This window comes from Pelodiscus sinensis, chromosome 31 (assembly GCF_052426305.1).
Source record: "Pelodiscus sinensis isolate ZL-2025 chromosome 31, ASM5242630v1, whole genome shotgun sequence".
NCBI lineage: Eukaryota > Metazoa > Chordata > Testudines > Trionychidae > Pelodiscus > Pelodiscus sinensis.
Window position 1 is genome coordinate 12,002,032 of NC_143082.1, and position 25,824 is coordinate 12,027,855.

The 25,824-nt window shown below is 64.3% G+C and overlaps 3 protein-coding genes across 3 annotated transcripts; 2 read left to right on the forward strand and 1 right to left on the reverse strand.

The window, feature by feature from the left end:
• Positions 1-1,786: 1,786 nt before the first annotated feature.
• BLOC1S1 (biogenesis of lysosomal organelles complex 1 subunit 1) lies at positions 1,787-6,853 on the forward strand. Its single transcript, XM_075901952.2, has 4 exons — positions 1,787-1,913; positions 2,409-2,481; positions 4,999-5,131; positions 6,181-6,853. Exons 1-4 carry the CDS (start codon positions 1,853-1,855, stop codon positions 6,289-6,291), a joined length of 378 nt encoding a protein of 125 aa, XP_075758067.1. The 5' UTR covers positions 1,787-1,852; the 3' UTR covers positions 6,292-6,853.
• Positions 6,854-7,120: 267 nt separating this feature from the next.
• RDH5 (retinol dehydrogenase 5) lies at positions 7,121-16,179 on the forward strand. The gene is made up of 5 exons (XM_075901949.2): positions 7,121-8,326; positions 11,133-11,454; positions 11,819-12,077; positions 14,936-15,099; positions 15,846-16,179. Exons 2-5 carry the CDS (start codon positions 11,142-11,144, stop codon positions 16,067-16,069), a joined length of 960 nt encoding a protein of 319 aa, XP_075758064.1. The 5' UTR covers positions 7,121-8,326; positions 11,133-11,141; the 3' UTR covers positions 16,070-16,179.
• A 2,219-nt stretch (positions 16,180-18,398) lies between these two features.
• Positions 18,399-25,824, reverse strand: CD63 (CD63 molecule). The gene is made up of 8 exons (XM_075901950.2): positions 25,668-25,824; positions 25,184-25,264; positions 20,956-21,144; positions 19,818-19,892; positions 19,598-19,690; positions 19,208-19,357; positions 19,029-19,112; positions 18,399-18,687 (listed from the first exon to the last, which is right to left on the reverse strand). Exons 2-8 carry the CDS (start codon positions 25,247-25,249, stop codon positions 18,622-18,624), a joined length of 723 nt encoding a protein of 240 aa, XP_075758065.1. The 5' UTR covers positions 25,250-25,264; positions 25,668-25,824; the 3' UTR covers positions 18,399-18,621.

The following is a 25,824-nucleotide window of genomic DNA, read 5'->3' on the forward strand; positions in this document are numbered from 1 at the left end:
TGCATTTCAGCGCCGCTGCATTCCAACCTGGCTCTCATGCTCATGTGATCTAATCTAAAATAGAACACAAGAGTTAGTATGTAACTTCTCTCTCGTCTAGTATGTATGTTCTTTGCACCTATTCTGGGTCCTTTCCCTGTGGCATGTACACTAATCATTAATTCACCGGCACTAGCTGACCTGGGCAAAACACCACAGCAGTGTTTCAGTACAAAGCAAAGGTGCTGCACCCACACCTTGCAACTCAAATCACAGTCATGCCACGACTTCATGGTGTCAGAACATCCCCAGGCCATGGCACGGTCTGCAATGCTGGCACCTAGCACGGGGATGTGCCGGAGGTGGCATGACACTGTCTCTGTATCAGGGGTGGCATGGGGACAGCCAGGCCAGAGTCTGTCACCGTATCCCAGTGCTCAGCGAGGGCAGAATGGAGAGGGCAAAAATCACCACCCCAGCAGCAGGGCCTCAGCGTGCACTAGGTGAGGTCACAGCGATGCCCCCGCTAAACACATCACCGTATTGCCCCAAAACACCCCAGCACTGAACCAGCCCCGGGGTCACATGCGCCCTGCCAGCTCAGGTCCCAAGGGAAGCAGGGATATTGCCCCCAATGCCCCTCCCACCGTATCACCCCCTGCCACCTCCCTGCAGCATCCCCCCCGCAGCATCGCCCCCAATGCCCCTCCCACCCCATGGCTTCCCTGCAGCATTGCCCCCAATACCCTTCCCATGACCCCCCCCACAGCATCGCCCCCAATACCCCTCCCACCCCATGACCCCCCCACAGCATCGCCCCCAATGCCCCTCCCACCCCATGGCCCCCCCACAGCATCGCCCCCAATGCCCCTCCCACCCCATGGCCTCCCCGCAGCATTGCCCCCAATGCCCCTCCCACCCCATCGCCCCGCCACAGCAAAGCCCCCAATGCCCCTCCCACCCCATGACCCCCCCACAGCATTGCCCCCAATGCCCCTCCCACCCCATGGCCTCCCCGCAGCATCCCCCCAATGCCCCTCCCACCCCATGACCCCCCCACAGCATTGCCCCTAATGCCCCTCCCACCCCATGACCCCCCCACAGCATCGCCCCAATGCCCCTCCCATCCCATGACCCCCCCCACAGCATTACCCCCAATGCCCCTCCCACCCCATCGCCCCCCCACAGCATCGCCCCCAATGCCCCTCCCACCCCATGGCCTCCCCGCAGCATCCCCCCAATGCCCCTCCCACCCCATGACCCCCCCACAGCATTGCCCCCAATGCCCCTCCCACCCCATCGCCCCCCCACAGCATCGCCCCCAATGCCCCTCCCACCCCATGGCCTCCCCGCAGCATCCCCCCAATGCCCCTCCCACCCCATGACCCCCCCCGCAGCATCCCCCCCAAATGCCCCTCCCACCCCATGACCCCCCCCCACAGGATCCCCCCCAAATGCCCCTCCCACCCCATGACCCCCCCACAGCATCCCCCCCCATGCCCCTCCCACCCCATGACCCCCCCACAGCATCCCCCCCAATGCCCCTCCCACCCCATGACCCCCCCCCAGCAACCCGCCAATGCCCCTCCCACCCCATAACCCCCCCACACAGCATCCCCCCCATGCCCCTCCCACCCCATGACCCCCCCACAGCATCCCCCCCAATGCCCCTCCCACCCCATGACCCCCCCCGCAGCATCACCCCCAATGCCCCTCCCACCCCATGACCCCCCCCGCAGCATCGCCCCCAATGCCCCTCCCACCACATCGCCCAAATCCCTCCCTATCACATCCCCCCCACCCCAGCCAATCGCCCCGCCCCGGTCGGTCACGTGGCGGCGCGGTCACGTGCCCGCGCTCGCCCGGCCCGGCCATGCTGTCCCGGCTGCTGCGCGAGCACCAGGCCAAGCAGAGCGAGCGTCGCGAGCTGCAAGGTGAGACCCCCCCCACCGTCTCCATGGCAACCGCCGCTCCCCAGCCCGGGTCTGGGTCCCTCGCGGGTGCCCCGCCCCGAGGCTGCTCTGACACCGCTAGTGTTCTCGTGACGTCACTGGAGGCCGAGCCTGTCACTCAGCCCCAGCTGGTTCCGCCCCCCCCCGCTCCCTGCCTGGAGGGGGCGGGGCGGGGCTGGGCCCTGCTTTGCGGGTGGGGAAACTGAGTCACGCCGCCGGGACGCTGCTCTCCCAGGGATGCAGAACCCAGGACTGACGCCTCCCCCATCAGCCCAAAACGCCCTGGTCTGGCCCTGGCCCCAGGCGTCCTGGCTGTGGCCCCCCAGAGCCGGGGATGGAGCCCACCCTGCACCCACACGCTGGCCCCAGGTCCCTCGCCCTCTAGAACTAGCTCAATGCCTTAGTCTAGAAAGCTCCAGGGGGGCTTGGGGTTCCTCTCGGCACACGTTCTAAGGAGCTGGAGCCTTTCCTTTGCAGAGCGGAGACGGCGAGAGGCCATTGCTGCAGCAACCTGCCTGACCGAGGCCCTGACAGACCACCTGAACGTAGGGTGAGTGGCAAAGCTGCCCGGCCCCTCAGCAGCGTTGGGTGCAGCCAAGGCTGGAGCATGTCTTGCCTGGGACACAGTGATGGGCACTTCACTGGTGCAGCCCTGGGACAGGAATGGGATTTCCAGGAACCCCCCGGGAAACTGCAAGTGAAAGCCGTTGCTGTCTCTGGTCTGCCCAGTGGGCTACGTGACATGAGTTTTGCAGGGCTCAGTCCAGTGCCCACTCGGCTGGCACTTCGTGGGCAGTCTGCACTGGGAGGCCAAAGGTTTGGCTGGGGCATGGTGACTGAAACGCACCGTGCTTAGTCTCCTAGGTGATGGTCAGAGGGAGCCTGGTTCTGCAGCTGTATAGGGGATGCCCAGCCCAGTAACCATTGTCGTAAATGAAAGAGGCAGGGGGTGGTTCACTCTCACTTTCTCCACGGGGCTTGGTTCTGCTTGGGGGGCCTGGAGGAAGCCTGGGTTTCATTCCACAACACCCGTCTTTAAATCACCCTGTGCTCTGCCCTGCTTTTGGTGCCAGCTGGCTCCGGCATTGGCAGGAAATCCATCCTGTTGGGTGCCCCTCTTCAGCCCTGGAGTCAGCACTAGCAGGCCGTTGGGGGAGGGTGTCTCTGAGGCCAGAGGATCAGGTGGTGAGAGCAAATGGAGTAGAGCTGGCAAGGCCAGGAGCCCGTCGTCATGGCGTTACCTGGTTAATTAAGCTGAATTCAGGCACTTGCCCATCTCTTAACGGGAAAGCCTTGGTCTGGTGGGGTACATGGCCCGAGCGGGGCTTGTACTGCTCGTCATGATGGGACGTGAAATCTTTTGCCCAAGCTGCTTAATGGCCTGGGTGTCATGAGTTTGCAGGCCTCTGCCCACCACGGAGTGGGGATAGCGATGTGCTTTTGGGACGTGACCCCTTCACATCACAGAGCCAGACGAATACATGGGTCCGGGTCCCCATCTTCTGCCCAGGGAAGGGGGAAGCTGGTCGGCTGAGGCCGGGGACAGCCCCGAGGGGGGTAAGTCTCAGGGCTGTGAATCTTGAATCTCTGAGCAGCACTAAAATTCATGCTCTGGGTTTCCGGCCCAGGTGAGTGGTGGGGTCCCGCTCTGTGTGGTGCTCGGGGGCATATTTCCCCTGGGTCCTCTCTGGCCCCCTATGGTTCTCGCTGGGGCTGGGGGCTAAATGCCTGTGTAACCTTCTGAATGGGACATTTCCCTGTCCGGATCCCCCTCCCCCACCAGTGCAGGAAGCGGTTTGGCAGAGGGGACGTTGAAGCCACGCTCTGAGCTCGGCTGCATTAAGCAATGTGCCAAGGGCAGCGAGTCCTGCGCCAGGAAGGGCACATGCCGCATGGTTCTGGGCAGCTAGCCGCTCCCTCCGTGGGCACCTGGCCAAGGGGCTCCCCTGCGGGGCAGGGACACAGCCCCTGAGCTCCCTGCCAGCAATGGGCTTGGTATAAAGGCTTTGGTCAGCGTCATGCTGCGGGTTCCCTGGGGGGCTCCGAGAGGCAGCTGGGCTCCTTGCCCCTTCGCTGAACCCCTGCATCCATGACCTCGGCTCTCACCCTAGCAAAGGCGCCAGCCCTCCGGGCACCCGCAGCCCAGTGATCTGGGGCTTGCTGCCAGCCGCGCAGGGCTGCAGAGCTGGGGGCCCTGCTGCCAGCACTCCATGCCCCTTGGGCTGGGCGTTATGTGGTCTCCAAGTGCTCCCTGCCACACAAACTCCTCTAAGGCAGGCTCCTCCCCTGCTAGGCCTGGAGCTCCCTGTTCTTAGTCCCTAGGGAAAATAACTTGTCTGAGTGGGCCACGCCTGCCAGCCCCTGTGCCTGAGATGCCAGGGCAGCCCTGCTGGCTTCCGCGGGCCAGGTGGGACAATAAGAGCTGGCTAGCCCTGTTCTCCATGGAAAGGGCCCCCAGTGCTAACCACCCCCGAGCAGAGAGGCTGAAGCATCCCTGGGGAGAGACGGGAGCTGCAGAGGCTAGTGGCTAGAGCAGGGTGTCTAGGAGACAGGAGTCCTGGTCCCATTCCCAGCCTCACCACTGCGAGTCCATTTCGTGTACCTGCCAGGGGGCTGCTCTGCCATCCAGCCCATGAGCGCTGAAGCTGGCCCAGGCCACGTGCCTCCCCCAGGGCCTGGGTCTACTTGCCTGGCATGCCCCTGGCAGGATCCCTTCCCCCCTCCAGCGGCCCTGCTGTGTTCTTGGCTCACCTGGTGGCCCGTGTGCTGCCTTTCACCTGCCCGTGCTGCCTGGCCTGATGAGAACCAGATGCTCCCAGGGACTGCTAATGGGTCCCAGATGCTGCGAGCCGCTAAGCTGCTCCGGCTTGGGAACTTCCCCAGCCTGAGACTCCCAGCGTTTGCCTCCGCCCCGCTCCGGGCGAGCTCCCCCGAGGTCTGCCCCATCCTGGGCCTCTGGACCCCGGCCAGTCGCTGCGGGGGCCGAAGGGGGAGGCACGGAGGTGGGTGTAGAGGGGCTGGCTGGGATGGGCCCTGCCGGGAACCAATTGCCTTCCTGCCTGCGCAGGGTGGCCCAGGCCTACGTGAACCAGAGGAAGCTGGACCAGGAGGTGAAGACGCTGCAGATCCAAGCTGCCCAGTTCGCCAAGCAGACGGGCCAGTGGATCAGCATGGTGGAAAATTTCAACCAGGCACTCAAGGTTTGTCCACCCTGCCCTGCCTAGGACACGCGCAGCGGAGTGGGCGACCTCCTGCCGCACCTCCCCGAGGGCGGAGAAACCTCCAGGAAACCTCCCTCACCCAGCCCCCTCTGGCTTCCAGCCCGGGGCTGGGAATGGCCCCCAGAGGGGAGCATAGGTCTGTCAGCTGGGAAGGGGCTTGTTTCCCAGGATCCTTTGGCTGTAGGGTGCGGGAATGGTGTGGAGCAGGGTGGAGATAGCTGGTTGGTGACACAGGCCTGGGACCCCCTAGTGCCCTGCCCATCTCCCTATGCCCCATCACGTGGCCATTGGCGTTGCTGGAGCTGCGCCCCCGCTCTCCCCCCACGCTGGCTAGTCAGAGCCGTTTGTTCAGGGTTTATTCTCCCTTTGGCCTGCCCGCACCAGACTCTCCAAGAGAATTGGCCCATTGAGCCTGGCTTGGCCGGAGCCCTGAAAGCCGGCTTTGTGCCCGGCGGCTGTGGGGAGAGGCGGGACGGCGTTCCTCGCCACACAAAGGCTGAGCCACCCCACGCGTCCCCTTCGCCCATTCTGCAGGGCTGGCATGGCCGTGTGCCCAGCACTACCTCCCCCTCAGCCTCGCCCGCCTGCGGCCTGGGCGCCAGATAGCCCGTCTGCCTGGCGCGGGCGAGGCCAGGGGTGCCCCCAGCAGCGCGAGGCTGGCCGGATCCTGCCTTTGCTGGCCCAGGGCCCCTGTGCCATTCACGCTGCGCACTGCAGGCTGCCACGAGTCGAGCAGCCTCAGCTGGCAGGGTGCAAAGAAGGGGTGGTTCAGACCTAGGTTGGCACGGGCTGCAGGCTGGGGGTGAGGGGCACCTGCGGGGGGGGGGGGGGGTGTGGATCCTGTGGTGCTGCAGCTCCCCCTGCTGGTCACCTCGTTCCTGCACTTGGTGCTAATATAAATGAGGGACGTGCGCCACCTGCTGGCCTGGTAGGGAAACTGCACCCAGGGCATGCACAGCCCAGCCTGCTGCTTGTGGACCCCACCGTATCCCGACAAGCAGGGCCCTGAGGTCTCCTCTGCCCCACAGGAGATTGGCGACGTGGAGAACTGGGCGCGCAGCATCGAGATGGACATGCGGACCATCGCCACGGCCCTGGAGTACGTCTGCAAGGGGCAGCTGCAGCCCTCTGGCTCCTGAGCCCTGGCCCAGGCCCCCAGCCAGGCAGGAGCTGGGCTTTGCCTCTGCCTTGCTGCCACGCTCTCCGCCACCGCTTGGACTGCCTCTTCCCCCCTCCTCGCTAGCCCAGGCAAGATCCCAGGGGTCCCCTGGGCAGCACCTCACCTGACGCTGAGGGACAGTGGTAACGGCCCAGCTCTTTGCTCCCTGTGCTGGGGGAGCTAGGGAGAAACGACCCATCCTGCATCACACACACCCCTGAGCCCAGGTGAGGGCTGTCCCCTGCACTGTCCTCCCCAGGGGAGCCATGGCCTGCGGCTGCTGAGCCTCTGCCATCCTGCCAGCCACAGGGGCTTTGCTCTCACCCGGTGGCTGCGGGGCCATCTGGTGCCCGGCCACGGAGGGAGCTGTTGGCTGTAGGCCCAGAGAAGTGGCTTGCCACAGGGGGTGGCTGGCTCGGGAGGGACACTCTGATAGGAGGGGGAGCCTGTGCCCCCTTGCCGTGGGGCCAGCAAATGCCCCAGTGTGGGACTGCATGGGGGCTAGGCTGGGGAATGGAATAAAACACATCAGTTAAACCAGACCAGGCTGCCTGTCAAGCAGGGGAGATGGGGTCAGGGGTTCCCAGGCTCTCCCAGCAGGCGGTGCTGGGGGGAATGGGGCAAAGCACTGGCTGGGGGCAGCTGTTCCCTCCACTGGCCAGGGGGAATGGGACAGGAATGCTAGCTAGGAGCAGCAGCTAGCAGGGGGTAGCATGGGGGCAGCTGCCGGGGGGAATGGGGCAGAAGCGCTGGCTAGGGGCAGCTGCCAGTGGGGGACACTGTGGGGAGTGGGTGCTGGCAGGAGGGCAGCTGCCAGCAGGGGTGCTGGGGGGAACGGGGCAGGAGCGCTGGCTGGAGGCAGCTGCCAGCGGGGGAGCTGGGGGGGGAACAGAAGTGCTGGCTCTCCCGGAGCCTGCCCCGCGGGCAGGGGGAGTTAATGCCGGATCTCAGTTCCCGCCCCCCAAATCCTCTTTCACACTTAAATCCGCCTCTGAGGCGCCTTGAGTCCTGGACAAAGGAGCCGTGTGAGCCGGGTGCCCGCTAATCCCGCCCCAGCCCCATGCTCAGCATGTGCTCTGGGCATGCAGGGTCTGCCCCCCTGCATGGCTGGGCTGGGCCTGGGGCCCTGGGCAGGGAAGCTCCTGCTCTGCCCAGCCATTGGGGCCCCCTTCCCACCCCTCCATCCCCATAGTCCCCTTTGAAAGGAACTCGCCTGGAGCCCCAGGCTGTCCTGGCTTGTCTTCATCGTTGTCACATGCATTGGCGGGGGGGGGCAGCTGCTCCTCCCCCACCCGTGCAGCAGGATTTCCAGTCTGGAGAGGCCACTGTACCGGAGGGGAAACTGAGTCACAGAGCGATTGTGCTTGGAGGCAGAGCAGAGCTGGGGACAGAACCTCGCTGTCTGCTCTAACCACTAGTCCCCACTTCCTTCCCAGTGCTAGGAGAGACCCTCAGAGTCTTGCTAGGCCTAGACCCCAGGCCTGTGCTTTAGCCTGGTGCCACCATTCTTGACTTCCCACCCCCCTCGTTGGCTGGGCACACCCGGGGCAATAAGCAGGGTCACTTTACAGCCCCCCAACAGTGGGTACAACATGGCAGGCTCCTGGCATCTCCTGTCCAGCCCTCTCCTTACCCTTTGCCCCTTCAGTCACACTCCCTGTGCTTGGCCTGGGCAAACTGGTCCCCTCCAGAGCCCGGTTCCCCTCTCTCTGCCTGCGTGGGGGCGCACATGGTATGTGGGTGCAGGGCCCCACTGTTGCCTCCTGGCCTGACACAGAGCCACCCCTGCCCTGGCACTGCCCCCTGTGCCCAACTCCTGCTGGGGGGCTCTGCAGGGCCACAGGGGTTAACCCTGGGCTCGCAGGACACGCCCTGTGCGGGAGGAAGAGGGAGGGCTGGAAAATCCACCCTTCCCCACACTTGGCTAGAGCAGAACTTGTTGCTCAGCCTCGCGCAGAAGGACCCAGCCCCAACTTCCACGGCACCAGCTCAGGGCTGATCTGAACAGCAGGGAGGTATGTGAGGCAAAGGCAGGGTGGGGAGGCCAGTCAGGGCAGGCTGTGGGGGGCAGCAGGAGGGCCGGCGGGGGAGGGAGGAGGCAGCCAGGCTGGGCAGGTGGGGGCTGGCAGCTGGATCTATGCCAAGGGCCCCACTCTGGGGTGATGCTGGGCCATCACGTGCTGGGGGCTGCAGGGCCTAGGGGGCAGATGAGGTCAGGGACAGGGTGAGGGGCTTAGCCTGGATTTCCCCCTGTGAATCCCCACTCAGGCTGCAGGGTGGCAAAGCTGATGGGGGGGGGGGGCACTAGCAGGGCTGTGCATGGGCTGGAAGCCCAGGTGGTGCATCAGGACTCCTGGTGTTGAGCTGGGATCATGGACAAGCCTCCCCCCTTGTGTGCCTCAGTTTACCCCCGGAACACAACATGCGCACCCCCCTTTGGCAACTACGGTGGAAGGGCATCTCGCTACCCTGCCTGTTGTGTGGCACCTGGCCCCATGTGTTCCCTGGGCCATGGATGGGCACAGCTGGAGGGGGGAGCTTGGGAGTGAGTGGCCCCTCCCCCCAAGTGTATCCCTGCTGTACCAGCCAGGAGCAGGGGGCTGGCTGTTCCCGCATCCTGCTGCCTGTGGCCGGGGCCGAGCCAGGGTCCTTTTGCCACCGGGAGATGTGGTGGGTCCCAGCCAGGCTGGGCCCCTGGATAAGGGCCTGCCCTTCCGTTAACCTTTCCAATGCTGGGAGCAGGCAGGACCGGGCCTACCCTGGCTGGGCTCCCCCTGGGGCGAAGGAAAATAACCCACCAGTGACTGCTGGGCGGGCGGGGACACACACACACACCAGGGAAATGTGGGGGGCACAACCTGGCTGCAGCCCCCCATTCCCAGGTGCAGAACTCCACAGCCCACCCTGGGCCAGCCCCAACCCCATTCCCAGTGAGACGCACCCAGCTCCCCGCAGGTTATGAAACCTCCTCCCAGGCTGGGCTGCTCGCTGTTAAGGGGATTCAGGGACACAGCTCTAATCCCGCTTGGTAATACCCCCCCAGCCACAGGGCATGGGGCAGCTGGCCCAGCTCTGCCTCCGGAGCCAGGGAATGGGGGGAACCCTCATCCCTTAGCTACGCCTGCGAGCCCCGCCCCTCTGCTGGGAGCCCCGCCCACCACCTGCAGCCCAGGGTAGAACCTGGGTTCTTGTGGGGCATGCCCCCCCCCCCACAGCAGCAGCGAGGGGTGCAAGGCTCAGTGATGGGGGACAAGGGAGCCTCCCGCCCCCCCCGCCCGGTGCCTCCAGGGCAGAACCCAGATCTCGCTGTACCCCATGGTCCTTCCCAAGCTCAAGGCAGGCTCCCCGGGGGCTAGAGTGGGCCCATGGGGATGGGGCGCTAGGGCTTCTGGGTCCTATTTCCAGAGTAACCCCCCTGTGCTGGTCCCCTCCAGAGCCCGGTTCCCCTCTCTCTGCCATGGGGATCTTACAGCCTTTGGCAGTAACCGGCCCCGTGCACTGACCCACAGTGGCTGTCCCTGGGGGCTTACCCCAGCCTTTTCCTGGCCTCTAACCACGGGGGCCCTGAGCTTCCCTCCTCTGCCCCCGGCATGGTGGCAGGGCCCTGGGACAGGGGGAGCTAAGCACCCGACATGGCTCTGCTAGACCCATTCCAGGCCACCTACATGAGCAACACGGGGAGCAGGAGACACACGGGGCCAGATACTGACACCCTGAGCCTGGGGATTAGCAGAGGCAGCCGGGCACCCTCCTCCCTGCCCCATATGGAGTCCAGCGGGTTTAGCGAGCCCAGGGCGGCCGGGACTGATGCTCCCATTGACAGCCAGTGGCCAGGTTTGCTCTGTGCCGAGCTGGGGCCGTGGGGGGCTCAAGCCTGCCCCTTGACTCCTGGTGGCTGGGAACCATTTCAGACTTTGCCAGCCCTGCTGTTCCTCAGTTTCCCCATCACTGGAACAGGCCGCTTACCCCTCCCCATGGGAGCTGGGAGCCAGTCAGCCTCTGACGCGCTGATCCCAGCTAATCCCCATCACGGCCCAGCCATGCCCGTCCTACTTCAGGCAGGTTGTCACGGAGACCGGCCCTGTGGGGGGTAAGGGGGAGCTGTGGCTCGGGGGGGCTCTTGGGTTCCTCCCAGGAGGGTGGCTGTAAGTGGGGGGGAGGACTGAGCCATGAGTCACTGGCAGGGGAAGGGGACGTTGGGGGGGGGGGGGTTCCTGTACTGCCATGTTGCCAGCGATGGTCCCAGGACCTGCCAGGGAGCATGGTGCCAGGAATGGAGGCCTGGAGCCCGAACCCTGCCCCCTCTGCCTGCCCTGCAACTTCCGTGCCCGGTCCCACACAGGGCAGGACCCCCAGCCTCCCTCCAGCCAGTCCCCGCCCCTAGCCTGTGCCAGCCCCCATGCAGGGCAGGACCCCCCCAGTCTCCCTCCAGCCGGTGCCAGCCCCAATGTAGGCAACCCCCCCCACCCTGTTTCCTCACAGGCAGCTCCAGCACCTTCACTCCAAACCCAGCAGCAACCCACAGCCTTGGACCCCACGGGCCTCAGCACCTCCCCCACCTCCTTGAGACCCACGATGCCCCCTGCCCACTGGACATTAGCCCACCCCCATAAAAACTCACCTGGCTCAGGGCGCGAGGCCAAGGTGCAGCCAGTAGGCAGGTGCCTGGCCTGGCACCGTCTCCTGGGTTCTCTTCTCAGCACCAGGCAGGGGAAGTGTGGTCTAGTGGTTGCAACAGAGGGAGGCCCCCCCCAGGATGCCTAGGTTCCTTGGCCTACCCCTTCAGCAGTCCAGTTCTGAGGCTAGTGTGTTTGGCTGCAGGTGCCAGCCATGTGGGTCTACATGGGCCTGGTGGCCCTAGTGTGGGCGCTAGGCTGGTACCTGCGGGACCGCCAGACCCTGGCCAGCGTCCATGACAAGCACGTCTTCATCACGGGCTGCGACTCGGGCTTCGGGCACCTGCTGGCCCGGCGGCTGGACCGGAAGGGTTTCCGCGTGCTGGCTGGCTGCCTGACCCAGAAGGGGGCCGACAACCTGCAGCGCGCCAGCTCCGCCAGCCTGCGCGCCACCCTGCTCGACATCACCAGCTCTGAGAGCATCCAGCGCGCCGTGGCGTGGGTGCGGGCTGAGGTGGGGGAGAAAGGTGAGCAGAGGGAGGCGGAAGGGAAGGGGCTGCCCTGCTACTCCAGCCCTGGCCTCTCCCAGCAGGGGGCGCAGTAGGGGGCAGGAGCACTGGCTGGCAGGGCTCCCAGAAGGGGGTGCTGTGGGGAGCAGGGCAGAGGTGCTGGGGGGGGTGCTCCCAGTCAGGGGCACTGTGGGGGTGGAGCAGTAGCATTGGCTGGGGGCTCCCAGCTGGAGAGGCACAGATTGGGGGGGCTCTCAGAAGCAGGTGCCGGGGGGCACAGGGACACTGGCTGGGGGGTTCTCTGCAGGGGGCAAGGCAGTGGCTCAGGTGGGGGGTTCTGAAGGGGAAGATCCCGGCTACTCCAGCCCGGCTTCTCTTCCAGGCCTCTTCGGGCTGGTGAACAACGCTGGGGTGGCGAACCCCATCGGCCCCACCGAGTGGATGCGGATCCAGGATTTCCAGCAGGTCCTGGCCGTCAACACCTTCGGCCTCATCGAGGTCACCCTGGCCTTCCTGCCGCTGCTGAAGCGGGCGCGGGGCCGCGTGGTCAACACGTCCAGCGTGCTGGGGCGGCTCTCGGCCAACGGGGGCGGCTACTGCGTCTCCAAGTACACCGTGGAGGCCTTCTCCGACAGCCTGCGGTGAGCCCCACCCTGCCCCTGGCCTAGGCCGCAGGGAGGTGCCCCCTAAGAACAGACCATGGTTACCCCCCATGCCTTCCTGCGGGACCAGCTGGGAGCCAAGACTGCTGGATTCCCACCTTCGCTGTGGGGTTCAATAGACAGAGCAGGGGGAGCCGGGAGCCAGGACTCCTGGCTTATAACCCTGCCCTCTACCCTTCCTTGTTGTGGCACCCTGTCACCAAGGTGTGGGGAGTCACTGGGCCCTGCACCCCCTCCACAGCCAGATGGGACTCTCGGACGGCAGGTAGAAGAGAAGGTTTCTTAGTCCGCGGGGATGCAGCATAGAACAGACTTGTCAGTGCAGGAACCAGGGGCTGTCAGTACAACCCAGCTTGGCCGCCTCCCTGTATCCTAAACCAGCCCAGGCTACCTCACACTCACCGGTCCCTGCCCGGCAGCCAGCCCTGCCTCCTCCTTGGTCCAGTGTCCTGGAGGAATGGTGTCAGAGAGTCCTAGGGCTGGCACGGCCCTCAGGAGGTCACCAAGTCCAACCCCCTGCCCAAAGCAGGACCAACCCAACTAAACCATCCCAGCCAAGGTTGTGTCAAGCCGGGACTTAAACACCTCTAGGGATGGAGAGTCCACCCCGTCCCTAGGGAACCCAGCCCAGTGCTCCCCCACCCGCCTAGGGAAATAGCTTTTCCTAGTCTCCAACCTAGACCACCCCCTCTGCAACTTGAGGCCATTGCTCCTCATACTGTCACCTGTCACCACTGAGACCAGCCTCTCTCCATCCTCTTTGGAACCTTCTTCAGGAGACTAAACAAGCCCAAATCCCTCAGCTTCTCCATGTAGGTCATGTGCTCCAGCCCCCTCATCACTGTGGGTGCCCTCCACTGGACTCTCCCCAATGCGTCCACATCCTGTCTATAGTGGGGGGAGCCAGAACTGGATGCAATACTGAATAAAGGGGAATAATCACTTCTCTAGATCTACTGGCAATGCTCCTCCTAACACACCCTAATATGCCATTAGCCTTCTTGGACACACTGTTGATTCATATCCAGTTTCTCATCCACTGGAATCCCCAGGTCTTTTTCTGCTGAACTGCTGCATAGCCAGCCAGTCCCTAGCCTGTAACAGTGTAGCTACCTCTCTCCCTAGCTTAGTGTCATCTGCAAACTTGCTGAGGGTGCAATCCATCCCCCTCATCCAGGTCATTAATAAAGATGTTGAACCGGCCCTAGAACTGATCCTTGGAGCACTTCCCTTGAAACTGACCGCCAATCAGACATGAAACTGTTGATCACTATTGGGCCCGACAGTCTAGCCAGCTTTCTATCCACCTTACAGTCCATTTATCCAATACATACTTCCTTAACTTGCTGGCAAAAATACTGTAGGAGACTGTATCAAAAACTTTGCTAAAGTCAAGGTATATCACATCCACTGGCTTCCCCATGTCCACAGAGCCAGTTACCTCATCATAGAAGCTGATTAGATTGGTCAAGCATGACTTGCCCTTGGTGAATCCATCCTAATCGCTTTCCCCTCTTCCAAGTGCCTCAAAATGGATTCCTTGAGGATCTCCTCCCTGATTTTTCCAGGGACCGAGGTGAGGCTGACTGGTCTGTCATTCCCTGAATTGTCTGTCTTCTCTTTTTAAAGATGGGCACTGCATTTGCCTTTTTCCAATTGTCCGGGATCTCTCCCGGTCTTCACGCATTTTCAAAGATAATGGCCAAAGGCTCTGCAATGACATCTACCAACTCCCTCAGTAACCTTGGATGCATTAAATCCGGACCCATGGATTTGTGTGTGTCCAGATTTTCTAAATAGTTCTTAACCTGTTCCTTCTCCACCCAGGACTGCCCATCTCCTTCCCAAGCTGCGTTGCCTAGTGCAGGAGTCTGGGAGCTGACCTTGTCTGTGAAGACAGAGGCAAAGAAAGCATTGAGTACTTCAGCTTTTCCCACATCATCTGTCACTAGGTTACCTCCCTCCTCCAGTAAGGGCCCCACATCCTCTCTGATCACCCTCTTATTGCTAACATGCCTGTAAAAACCTTTCTTGTTCCCCTTCACATCCTTTGCCAGTCGCAATTCCAATTGCGCTTTGGCCTTCCTGATCGCTCCCCTGCATGCTCGAGCAACATATTTATACTCCTCCCTGGCCACCTGGCCAAGTTTCCACTTCTTGTAAGCTCCCTTTATGTGTTTAAGCTCACCAAGGATTTCCCCGCTAAGCCAAGCTGGTCGCCTACCATATTTGCTCTTCTTGCTGCGCATCGGGATGGTTTGTTCCTGTGTCTTCAATAAGGCTCGTTTAAAATACTGCCAGACCTCCTGGACTCCTTTCCCCTTCATGTTAGCATCCCAGGGGATCCTGCCCATCAGTCCCTGCGGGAGTCAAAGGCTGCTTTTCTGAAGTCCAGGCTGTGTATTTTGCTGCTCTCCTTTCTTCCTGAACTCAACCGTCTCATGGTCATTGTTATCCAGGTTGCCACCCACATCCACTTCCCCTACTAGATCCACCCTGTTTGTGAGCAGCAGGTCACCTGGTCATGCTCCCCTCCCAGGCTCAGGTTACAGGAAGCATCAGCCACTGTGTCCCTCAATGGGAGTCACACTCGAAATTCCCATCCCCATCTAGGTACTGGTGCAGTGGCCAGGGAAACTGAGGCACACACATATCTGGGGTTATTACAGGACAGTAGAAATCCCATGCAACACGACGGAGCCAACAGAGTCCCCACTTCATCACGCCCCTCCGGAGAGTTGGCTCTCTGCTCTGGCCACAGAGTTAACACCCTGGGTTTGGCTGTCGCAGGGCCGGGGGCGTGTCCCAGCAGGCCCACTCACTCCTGTGCTCCGCAGGCGGGACATGTACCACTTCGGCGTGCGGGTCTCCATCGTGGAACCCGGGTTCTTCAAAACGGCCGTGACCAGCCTGGACACCATCGAGGCATCGTTGCAGCAGCTGTGGGACCAGATGACACCGGAGGCCCGGCAGAGCTACGGGGAGGACTTCTTCAAGCAGTGTGAGTGCTGGGGCTGGCCAGCGGGTGCCCCCCCGGCTATCCTCTGGCTTCCTGTGCTGGGGTGTGCAGGTCACAGGCCAGGAACGGGGGCCTGGTTCCTTCCCATCCTTCACTCTGTTTAATCCCCAGTCCAGTCACTTTCGTGCTACCCTGCCTCAGTTTCCCCAGCTGCAGAACAGGACTGGTGCCACCCAGGAGACAGTCAGCCGTGCTGTGCCTGCTCAGTGGCCCCTCCATCTGTCACAGTCCACCCTCTGTAGCCACCAGGCAGGTCTCCCAAATGGGGAACCCCTCCCAACTGCTGTGGGGGGGCCCCCACTGGGTGTTCCTGATGGTGCAGAAGAGAAGTGGAGAAGAGCAGGGGGACATGAGAAAAATCATGGCCCTGATGAGATAGGAAGTGCTATGCCTTGCACTGGACACAGGAGCTGCCTTCACTTCCTGTCCTAAACTTCCATGCCCAGCTAACACCTCCCACCCCTATCACACGCCCAGGCGGTTAATACCCAGTGCCAGGCAACGGCTCCCTGTCTAAACAGCTGCCGTATCCCAGCCCAGAGGTGGCTGCAACTCACTCGGAGGGGACTCCATCCCCGTGCGAGCATCCTGTAACACAAGGAGTGGGGAACACCCGTGGGGGCAGAAGAGGGAGGCATGTGGCCACTGGCCCAGGGGGCAGGAATGGAAGCTAAGTGCAGCCCTGCCCCCTCCTGGCCACTGCCCCTCACCAGCCCCCTCCTTCCCAGACCTGAAGGTGCAGCGGCTCATCATGAACTTCATCTGCGACCCCGACCTGAGCAAGGTCACCAACTGCATGGAGCACGCACTGCAGGCCAAGCACCCGCGCACCCGTTACAGCGCCGGCTGGGACGCCAAGCTGCTCTGGCTGCCGGCCTCCTACCTCCCGGCCTGCGTGGTGGACTTCGTGCTGGCCACGATCCTGCCGAAGCCGGCCCACCGCGTGCGCTAGCCCTGGCCCTGCGGGGGAGGGGAGGGCACCATCTGTGGGGTTTAGCCCAAGGAATGTGATCCGGCCCCCCAACGCCTGTTGGAAATAAACCAGCCCCCCCAGGGACACCAGGCCTGGCCCCCTCAGCTCTTGTTCCCGGCCTCCTGCTAGGCCCTTGCTCTGAGGAGAGGGGGAAAATCAGGAGTCCAAAGTTCTCAGGCCAGCTGGGACCCCAGAAAGCAGGACCCCAGGCTGGGCGCCCCCCGGAGCTTTCACAGAGTCCCACCCCCTGGCTGGGCAGCGGATCCCTGGACTGGTGCCTGCACTGTTCAGGCCACTGGCTTTGTCCCAGGTAACTTGGCCCCCAGCTCTGGGCCTTGTACCAGCAAGGCTGAGAACTGAGTAAGTTGCCTGCCCTGCAACCCCACATTTGACCAGCAGGGGGCCCAGCTGGGAGAGAGTAAATGTCATTTACCCCTCAGCGACCTCCCCCAGCACATTGGGGGGGGGGGGGGGGAGCCAAGTAAGCAAAGCCAAGTGCCCATGACCATGAGCGAAGGGGCTGCTCACTGAAGGGAGAGGGGGGCAAAGCTATGGGGCAGCTCAGGGCAGGGGGTGCTGAGCTGGAGCAGGGCCGGGCCTCCCCTATGGCTGGGGGGGGGCCGAGGGGACACTGTGAGGCACAGGGGACAAAAGTTGAGCCCCACCTCCAGTTGGCAGGGTGCCCCAGACCCACATTCCCCTTGCTGCAGGAGCAGGTCCTCTCTGCTCCAGGTGATGCCAGCCCTGGGCCGGGATAGACAAGAGCCAATTTCCTGTTTGCACCACAGCCAAGCGTGGAGGAGCCAAAGCCAGTGTCTCTGCACAGCCAGCAGCCCTTGGGCTGGGCTGGCAGGGGCTGCGGGGTAGGAATGAGGGGCACCGGCAGGGCTGGGGGGAGCCCAGGGCTGGGCTGGCAGGGGCTGCAGGTGGGGAGTGAGGGGCACCGGCAGGGCTGGGGGGAGCCCAGGCTGGGCTGGCAGGGGCTGCGGGTGGGGAGTGAGGGGCACCGGCAGGGCTGGGTGGGGGGCAGGGCTGGGCTGGCAGGGGCTGCGGGGTTGGAGTGAGGGGCACCGGCAGGGCTGGGGGGGGCCCAGGCTGGGCTGGCAGGGGCTGTGGGGTGGGGAGTGAGGGGCACCGGCAGGGCTGGGTGGGGGGAAGGGCTGGGCTGGCAGGGGCTGTGGGGTGGGGAGTGAGGGGCACCGGCAGGGCTGGGGGCAGGGCCAGCTACAGCAGAGCCATTGGTGGAAGGGACTCCTCACCCCCTGTCCCGGGTCCCACCCCACGGGGCCCCCACAGCCCCAGGGCTTCAACTGGCATGGATGGGGCCAGGCTCTCACAGCAGGGCTCCACCCAGCCCCTGAGGGCCCCCCCCCCCCCGCACTGGGCCCCCCCCCCCCCCCCCCGCACTGTTCCTGCTGCAGGAAGCATGACCCTTCCTGAGGGGAGTGGCCAGGACAAGTTTCCATGGCAACAGTTCCCAGAGACCTTCAGGGGTTGAAAAGTCTGACACTGGGGGTGGGGTGGGGAACAAGTCCAGCCCCCTCCCACCATGTTTCCAAGGAGGTGCCACCCGTGAAACACAGAATCAACCAGCCCAGGAGGGGATTGATTCTTGGTGTGCGGTCACCGCTCATCTCAGCTCCCTCTTCGGCCTGGGCTACAAGGGCAAGCAGGGGCTGGGAGGCTGAGGACTCAGTGGGTCAGAGAGACCAGGGGGGCCCCCCCCTCGGGAATTCTCAAGCCCTGCCGCCAGCTCCTCCCCTCCTTGCACTGCAGCAGTTAACATTTGGGTGGAGGCACTGCTCGCACTCAGCCCAGGTCCCCTGCCCCCTCCCCAAGCCCTTGTGATGCCCCTCAATCCTGACCCACAACCCCACCCCAGCCCCACCCCACTGAGCTCCACATCCTCTGCCCCAGGGGCACTTAGAGCCATGGCACCAGCAGGAACCTGCCTCCCTCGCCCCAGCAAAAAAAAAAAAAAAAAAAAAAAAAATCTGCCCTGCAGGGGCTGCTTTGGCTTTAAATTCTCAAGGGGGGGGGGGGGAGAATCCTCGCAGACTTTGAAGCCAGAGGGTGGGGAGTGGGGGGCGTATGAGGTCAGGTCTCCTGCTTTCCCCCCACCGCAGGACCCAGGAACCAGATGGGCCCAAGAGGCAGCAGAACAGAGCAATCCGGGGAAGCTCTTTATTTTCAAAATATTACAGCTCCCCCAGCCCCCACCACCACATCCCCCAGAGACAGACCCCCCCAGGCTTCCCTCCCCCAACACCAGGCAGGTGGAGGGAGGGACAGCTAAAGTAAGAAAAAAGGGGAGGGGTTGGCAAACGTTTAAGGCACCTGCTGCCCGTCCGTCAGAGGAAATACGGTACCAGCTGCGAGACAGGAGCTGCCCACCAGGGGGCGCGTTGGAAAGAAGGCGGGTCTGATGGCTTAAAGGGGCAGACACCTCACCCCGCCCCACCCCCGAGCCAGGAAACCGCAGCACCCGGGACGCCTTGGCTGGGGAGGGACTGGACCCGCCGGCCGGCTGGCTACATGACCTCGTAGCCACTGCGGATGCCCTTCATGAGGCAGCAGGCGAAGATGATGCCCAGGAGCTGCAAGCGGAGACAGCACGTCAGCCAACCGCAATGCCAGCACCCCCAGGCTTTAACCCTCGGCCTGCCGCAGCCCCCACCCCACCGCCTGGACACTGCCATTCGGGGGCAGAGATCGGCGCCTCCCCCCACCCCACCAGGCCTCCCACCCCCTCTCAGCGAGGGAGGATTTCCTGCTCCCACCCCCCAGAGCCTGTGACTTTTGCCGCCCCCACCCTCCACTCACCCTCCAAGCTCCCTGACTGGCCCCCCAGCTCCACGCCCAGCCCAGCTGGAGGGTCTCGGGCAGGGGATTACCCCGCCCGCAGCCCCCCCAGGCTGCCTTCTGCAGCGCTCGGTACCTCAAAGAAGGCGATGCCCAGCGCCACGGCCGCCACGATCACAATGTGTTTCCTCAGCCAGGCCTCGATGCTCTTCACACAGCCCTGCCAGGGAAGACAGAGGGGCAGCTCAGGGCTCCTGCCCCGTCTGCTCTCGCCCTGTGTGCCCCAGCCCCCTGCAGCCCTAGGCTGGAACTCACCCCGGTGTTGATGGACTGAGGCGGATTACGGCCGCAGGTGTCGAGGGAGGTAGCGTTCGCCCAGCAGCAGGAACTGGGGACGCTGTTGTTGGCCTTGAACGGGGGGATGGAGAACCAGTCTGTGTAGTTATTGACCCCGCAGCAGGAATACTGCAAAGAAGAGAGCACGTCAGAGCAAACAGGAGCTACCCAGCCCCACCCTGGCACGTCAAGGGGCACAAGGTCTAGTGGTTAGATCAGGCAGCTGGGAGTCGGGACTCCTGGGAGTCGGGACTCCTGGGCTTCCTCCCCAGCTGGGAGAGGGAAAACTCGGTCCAGCATTTGGAACCAGGGCCTGCAACGCCCCACCGGTCGCAGAGGTCAAAGGTCGCAGCGCCTGGCCCCACTCACTTCCTTCTGCAGGTCGTCAATGGCCTGCCGGACAACTGAGTCGTTGTATTTCTTCATCCCGTCCTCCAGCCCGTCATGGAGCAGCGTGCGCACCTGGGGGCGGGAGGGGAGTGAGAGGGAGGATTTGGGACAGGGCGGCCCCCTTGTGGGCTCCCCTGCCCCCAGCAGCGCCAAGCAAGGCCCCCCCCATCGTGGGGCCCACACGCGGCTACACGCTCACCTTGTCCTTGAAGATGTACCCGGCAATGGCAGCTGCAATCTCCACCAGGAAGATAATGGTGAGCAAGATGGCGAACTGCGGGGGGGTGGGGGGGGAGAGAATGCAGAGTGGGGTGAGCGGTGCCCCTCGCTCCCCACCCACAGCCCCCCCAGGCCCACCCTGGGCTCCCTACCCCCATGCCCTGGTGTTGCCCCTCACTCCCTACCCGCAGCCCCCCCAGGCCCACCCTGGGCTCCCTACCCCCATGCCCTGGTGTTGCCCCTCACTCCCCACCCGCAGCCCCCCCAGGCCCACCCTGGGCTCCCTACCCCCATGCCCTGGTGTTGCCCCTCACTCCCCACCCGCAGCCCCCCCAGGCCCACCCTGGGCTCCCTACCCCCATGCCCTGGTGTTGCCCCTCACTCCCCACCCGCAGCCCCCCCAGGCCCACCCTGGGCTCCCTACCCCCATGCCCTGGTGTTGCCCCTCACTCCCCACCCGCAGCCCCCCCAGGCCCACCCTGGGCTCCCTACCCCCATGCCCTGGTGTTGCCCCTCACTCCCCACCCGCAGCCCCCCCAGGCCCACCCTGGGCTCCCTACCCCCATGCCCTGGTGTTGCCCCTCACTCCCCACCCGCAGCCCCCCCAGGCCCACCCTGGGCTCCCTACCCCCATGCCCTGGTGTTGCCCCTCACTCCCCACCCGCAGCCCCCCCAGGCCCACCCTGGGCTCCCTACCCCCATGCCCTGGTGTTGCCCCTCACTCCCTACCCGCAGCCCCCCCAGGCCCACCCTGGGCTCCCTACCCCCATGCCCTGGTGTTGCCCCTCACTCCCCACCCGCAGCCCCCCCAGGCCCACCCTGGGCTCCCTACCCCCATGCCCTGGTGTTGCCCCTCACTCCCCACCCGCAGCCCCCCCAGGCCCACCCTGGGCTCCCTACCCCCATGCCCTGGTGTTGCCCCTCACTCCCCACCCGCAGCCCCCCCAGGCCCACCCTGGGCTCCCTACCCCCATGCCCTGGTGTTGTCCTTGCCTGACTTGTAGCCCCCCCCACGCCCACCCTGGGCTCCCCACCCCCATGCCCTGGTGTTTCCCCTCCCTCCCTCCCTGGGCTCCCCGCCCCCCTAGCTCTGCCAATCGCCGTGCCCCCTCCCTCACCGTGGTGACCATGCAGTAACTCTCCTTCCAGGCCCCGCAGCAGCCGAAGAAGGAGACGAAGAAGATGACGACCCCCACAACGATGATGACGATGGGGGCGCCCGAGGCCGAAGCGCTGCTCATGATCAGCGTGTTGTTGAGCTCAATCTGCACATAGATCCCGATGACGATGAGGGCGATGCCGCAGAGCTGGGGGGAGAAACGGGGGGTGGGGGGGAGGGAGGTCAGTGCGGTGCAGGGTCCCATTGGGGGCATGCCCCTCCCCTACACTCCCCACCCCTCCCACACCCAGTAAACAAGTGCCCCAGACCCCACCAGAGCCAAGAACGTGCTGCCTACATCTCTGCTGGATGGCGCCTGACCTGCTCAGCTGCGTGTCACAGCCCCGTACTGCTGGAGGCAGATGGAGAGTCACCTGCTGCCAGGGTGGCTTGTGGGAAAATGCCACTCCTGCCATCCTCAAGGAACTCCTCTCTTTGCTGCAAGAGCTGACGATTCCTCAACGACACCGAGGCACCCGCCAGGCAGAAACGTTGAGCCTCTGAGGAGGGGCAGGTTCACAGCAAGTGGGCTGGAGAAAGGGGTCCCCTTCCCCGGAGGCCTGCCCAGCATCCCCTCCTCCTGGGTTCGGAGATTTGGGGATACCTCTCCCCGCAGCCGGAATGCAGCCAGGACACTGGGGTTCACACCCCAACCCCCAGGCATGCCGGGCAAGGCCAGGCAAACACCCTGGATTCCAGTAGCTGCCTGGGTGGCATCTCAGACACCAGACGGGGGCGGGCAGAGAGATTCTCCCCCCTCGGTAACAAGCTGGAGCAAGGAGAGGGGTGAGACGTGCCAGGTAAGCCCTGCCCGGCCCCAGAGAGAGACCCACAGACAGACCCAGGCCCTGCGGCCTCCTCCTCTCCCCATCCAGCCAGCGGATCTCAAAGCACAAACTCAGAGTTTCACCCCCATGTGCTCTCCTTCCCCAGAACACCCCCCCCCCCCCCGCCAGCCACCACCTCCTTCCCAAACAGCCCTGCCCGGCCTATTTACCTTTCCCCGCCCAAGGAATTCAGACCCAGTTGCGGCTGCACAGACTCCACCCACTGCCGCCCGCTCAGCTGGGATCGAGGGGTAGAGATGCCAACCCCTGGGGAGGCCGGGGCTGGGGGGGAGAGGCTGTGCAGGATCATTTCCTGGACGCATGGCTGGGGAGGAGGGAGAGACGACTCACTCTGGGCAGAAGCAAACAGGGACCAAGATGCTCTGGCCCTACTCCCTGGGGGCATTCAGGGGGCCTGCCCCACACCTCTCTGCTGGGCAAAGGTGGATCATAGGCCCCTCCCCCATCTGGTGGATCTGGGGGCAACTTGGTACCGGCAGGAGAGAGCTGGGGGCAGCAGAGCCTGAGGGGCCAGGGACCCAGCCTTTGCCCCCCCCCCCCCCCCCAGGTCTAAATGTTGTAACCTCTTGGGAGACACACACACACACCCCACACCACAACACAACACACAACACACCGTGATCCAGGGCTTCCCTTTGCTTCCTGCTCAGCCCCGGCCGGGACCAGCTGGAACCCACAGGGGTGGGGCATGTGACCACAAGAGAAACCCTATGGGAGGACAGGCCTCCCCCCAACACGGCCTGGGGTCACTAAGTGGGGAATAACCCCCCCAGCCCGTCCGCCTTGCCCCCCTCCAGCACAGCCGCGGCAGGACGGGGGAGGCGGTTAGTGACGCCGTCTGCTGAGTCTGGGTTTCCGGCCTGATCGCGGTGCGGGGGGAGGGCTGGGGCCTCGCAGAGGGGAGAGGATCCTGGCACCGGCTCTCCCACCACAGGGGCTAATGCCAAGGACGACACCCCCCTTCCCCCTGCCCGGGATCCCAGGCGGACACCGGCTCCGGCACGCTGGGATCCCAGGGAGGATACTAGCTCCGTCACACAGGGCTGGGCAGATGCCACGTTAGCCTCAACCTCCCCCCTCCCCCACCAAGGACGAGAGTCCTGCAGCAATTCGCCTCCGGCTGCTGCTGGCCGGGAGCCCTGGGGTGCAGGCCTGGCCCCCGCGTCCCACCTCCCTGGGGCGGGCTACGGTGGGGAGGGTGCAGGGAGCCAGGCCCCGGGAGGAGAGTGATGACTAGTGGTCAGAGCAGAGGTGGCTGGTGCCAAGGGAGCTGGGGCGCCAGGCAGAGACCCCCTAGCCGGGTCCTTCCATCAGGAGGGAGCTGGGCCCAGGGATCCGCACCCGGGGAAAGTCTGGCGCTCGGGCCCAGGTGTGTTTACCTGCCAGGGAGCATGGGCGGAGGATAAACAGAGCACCAGGCTGCTCCCTGGAGCCCCTCCCCGAGGGCGGGTCAGGTTACCAGGCACAGGGAGAAGCCACAGGGAGTGTCCATGCAGAGCAGTGGGGAGTTACGGACCCAGCCGCCCCTTGCTCCCCCAGTGCCACTGGGTCCGGGGTCCCCGCACACGCCCCCGCCTCACAGCCAAGGTCCTTCCTCCCTGGCTGGGTGGGGCTGGGACACAGGGCCTGGCTCCTTCCGGCCATTGAGTAAGTGGGCCCCTGGCCAGCCTGTGAGGGGTGACTCAGCCCCTCTGGAGACGGGGGCAGTTGCGGCCCCCTCCCCTCCAGCCCGGTCTGTTGGCCAATCGTGGCCTGATTACAATCAAAGCCCAGAACCGTTGGCCATCCAGCTCTTTCCCCACCAGCCACTTCCCCTTGGCCGTGTGGCACGTGCCTGGGGCTGTGATAGCATCTCACGGGTGGGGGGGCCCAGCACCTCAGCAGTTCCCCTCCAGCACCCTGGGGCCCTTAGCACCCAGCCTAGCCCCAGGGACGCTGGACACTGAGTCACACACAGGCCAAGGCAGCCCAGCAGAGATGCCAAGGGGACAGAGGCCCAGCTGCCCAGGAGGCGGGGGCACCTGTCCAGGGCAGGTGAGGGCCCCAGGCCTGCTCTGGGATTTGCCTGCAGGGCAGTTCAAGAGGCATGAAGATGTGGTTGAGGCATAAGGTCTCCAGCGGCCACTCTTGGGTGTGATTCACTGACTTCGTTGGGGTGTTGCCCCTGGAACCTAATGATGGCTGCTCATAGATCAACAGAGCAGCTGCTGGGCTCTTAGCAGGAAATCACCAGCTCCTCAGGAAGGGGGGATGGGATACCCCGTTTTCCCCATCTGACTCCTAAGAAGGGATAGCTACCTGCCCCCTGCAACCCACACCCTCCAAATGAGTCGGCCATTTCCAAGCAGGCACCTTGCAGGTTTCCTGCCCGGGAGCACCAGAAAAAGCCTTGTGGCCCAGCCAGCCTTTTCTTGTGCCTCACCCTAGCAGGGAGCCGGGGGCGGCCGGGGAAAGTCCTGTCGCCACTCCTGCACTGGTTTCTCACCCTCCAGACACATTCAACGGAAACTCCTTTAATCCGTGGACGTGTTCCAGAGAAGCCGCCTGCCATCACTCGCCAAGGGAGTGACACTATGCCTTCTGCACAACCCCAAGTCTGTTTGTCATAGACCTTATACTGCAGGGGAAGAGTCCCAGTTTGCTGGGACAGCAGGGAGTCTGGTCCCGGGTGACTCGGTGGCAGCAGGTTCACGACAACACTAGCCAACTTCCTCACCTCCATGATCCCCCTCCCCCCCATATGCTGAACTAGCCCCCGTAGCAAAACGAGTAGTGATGCTCTGTGCGTTTTAGCGCCCTTTGGAGGACTGACTGGAGCCCGATTAGCCCACCGGAGCCAGGGGGCAGCCCCATGTCTTGGGCCCACCCCCAACACAGATCCCAAAGGAAAGAGACTCACTTGGAGCTGGGCCCCATGGCTCAGATTCTGGTCTGTAATGAGCTAAACCGGCCCCGCACATCGCCCTCAGCCTGGGCCCATCTAGCCTGGACTCTGGTCTGCTACAAGGGCAGCTGGGACACAACCTGCCCCCAAGCCCTGCTGCCCAGCCATGCCCCAGCTCAGGCCCAGCTGTGTGGGGGTGTGGGAGGTACCGGACCCCCACTTCCAGGGTCACATTTTGCAGCTGACCCAAGGGACTTTCCAGCTTGACCCTCCCCTCAGCCAGAGCCCAGCTGGAACCTCCCTGCCCACTGCTGAGTCAGCCGGACCCCCCAGGGAGTCTGGGGGCACTCGGGAGGGGGTGACGGCCCTAGGAGCTAGTTCGGGTCACCTCAAGGGGGCTCCCCCCTCCCCGGGGCCCCCAGCGCGGGGAGGGGGGGCCGCCAGGCCCGACTCACCCAGAACAAGAAGTTGAAGAAGAAAACCAGAAACTTGACGCATCTCATGCAGCCTTCCACCGCCATCGCGCCGCCGCCTGCCTGCGGGGGGGGGGGGGGGGGAGAACACAGAGTTCAGAGCCGCGGGACGGGGGGACAGAGGGGGCACCCCCGGCCCCTACTCCCGGGCAAACCCACGTTCCTGCAAGTACGAGACCCTGCACCCCCCAGCCTGGTGCCTCGCGGCTCCCCCCTCCGGGGCCCCTCCTCTCCAAAATCCCCCCCCCCGCCAGGACCTCCTGCTCCTTCCGGGGTCCGCCCCCGCCGAAATCCCCCCCCCCCCCGCCGCTAGGACCCTCCCTTCGGATCTTCCCTTGCAGGACCCCCCAGCCAGGGCTCCTCCTCCTTCCCTCTCCCCCGCCCGTCGAGGCCGTCGGCCCTTCGCCCCCCGCCCAGCTCCCCCCTTTCTAAAGCGCCCGAGACACGCCGGACCCCCCCCCCTTACCCGCAGTCTTGCTCCCGGAACGCAGCGCCCCCTCCCCGCAGCCCAGCTGTCTCCTGCCTCCTCCCTGCGGGGCGCAGCGCAGCTCCCGGGTCACTTGACTGGCTCGGCTCCGCAAACTCCGCGCAGGCAGCAGGAGGGGCCCGGCGGCACCATGTGA

Bases quoted from the DNA above. Each gene is read 5' to 3' on its own strand.
- BLOC1S1 (XM_075901952.2), top strand. From the start codon at position 1,853: ATGCTGTCCCGGCTGCTGCGCGAGCACCAGGCCAAGCAGAGCGAGCGT. The intron at 1,914-2,408 runs GTGAGACCCCCC...TTTCCTTTGCAG, and splicing joins CGAGCGTCGCGAGCTGCAAG to AGCGGAGACGGCGAGAGGCC. The intron at 2,482-4,998 runs GTGAGTGGCAAA...CTGCCTGCGCAG, and splicing joins ACAGACCACCTGAACGTAGG to GGTGGCCCAGGCCTACGTGA.
- RDH5 (XM_075901949.2), top strand. From the start codon at position 11,142: ATGTGGGTCTACATGGGCCTGGTGGCCCTAGTGTGGGCGCTAGGCTGG. The intron at 11,455-11,818 runs GTGAGCAGAGGG...CTTCTCTTCCAG, and splicing joins GGCTGAGGTGGGGGAGAAAG to GCCTCTTCGGGCTGGTGAAC. The intron at 12,078-14,935 runs GTGAGCCCCACC...TGTGCTCCGCAG, and splicing joins GCCTTCTCCGACAGCCTGCG to GCGGGACATGTACCACTTCG.
- CD63 (XM_075901950.2), bottom strand. From the start codon at position 25,249: ATGGCGGTGGAAGGCTGCATGAGATGCGTCAAGTTTCTGGTTTTCTTC. The intron at 21,145-25,183 runs GTGAGTCGGGCC...TTCTCCCCCCAG, and splicing joins TCTTCAACTTCTTGTTCTGG to CTCTGCGGCATCGCCCTCAT. The intron at 19,113-19,207 runs GTGAGTTCCAGC...CTTCCCTGGCAG, and splicing joins CTCAGTCCATCAACACCGGG to GGCTGTGTGAAGAGCATCGA.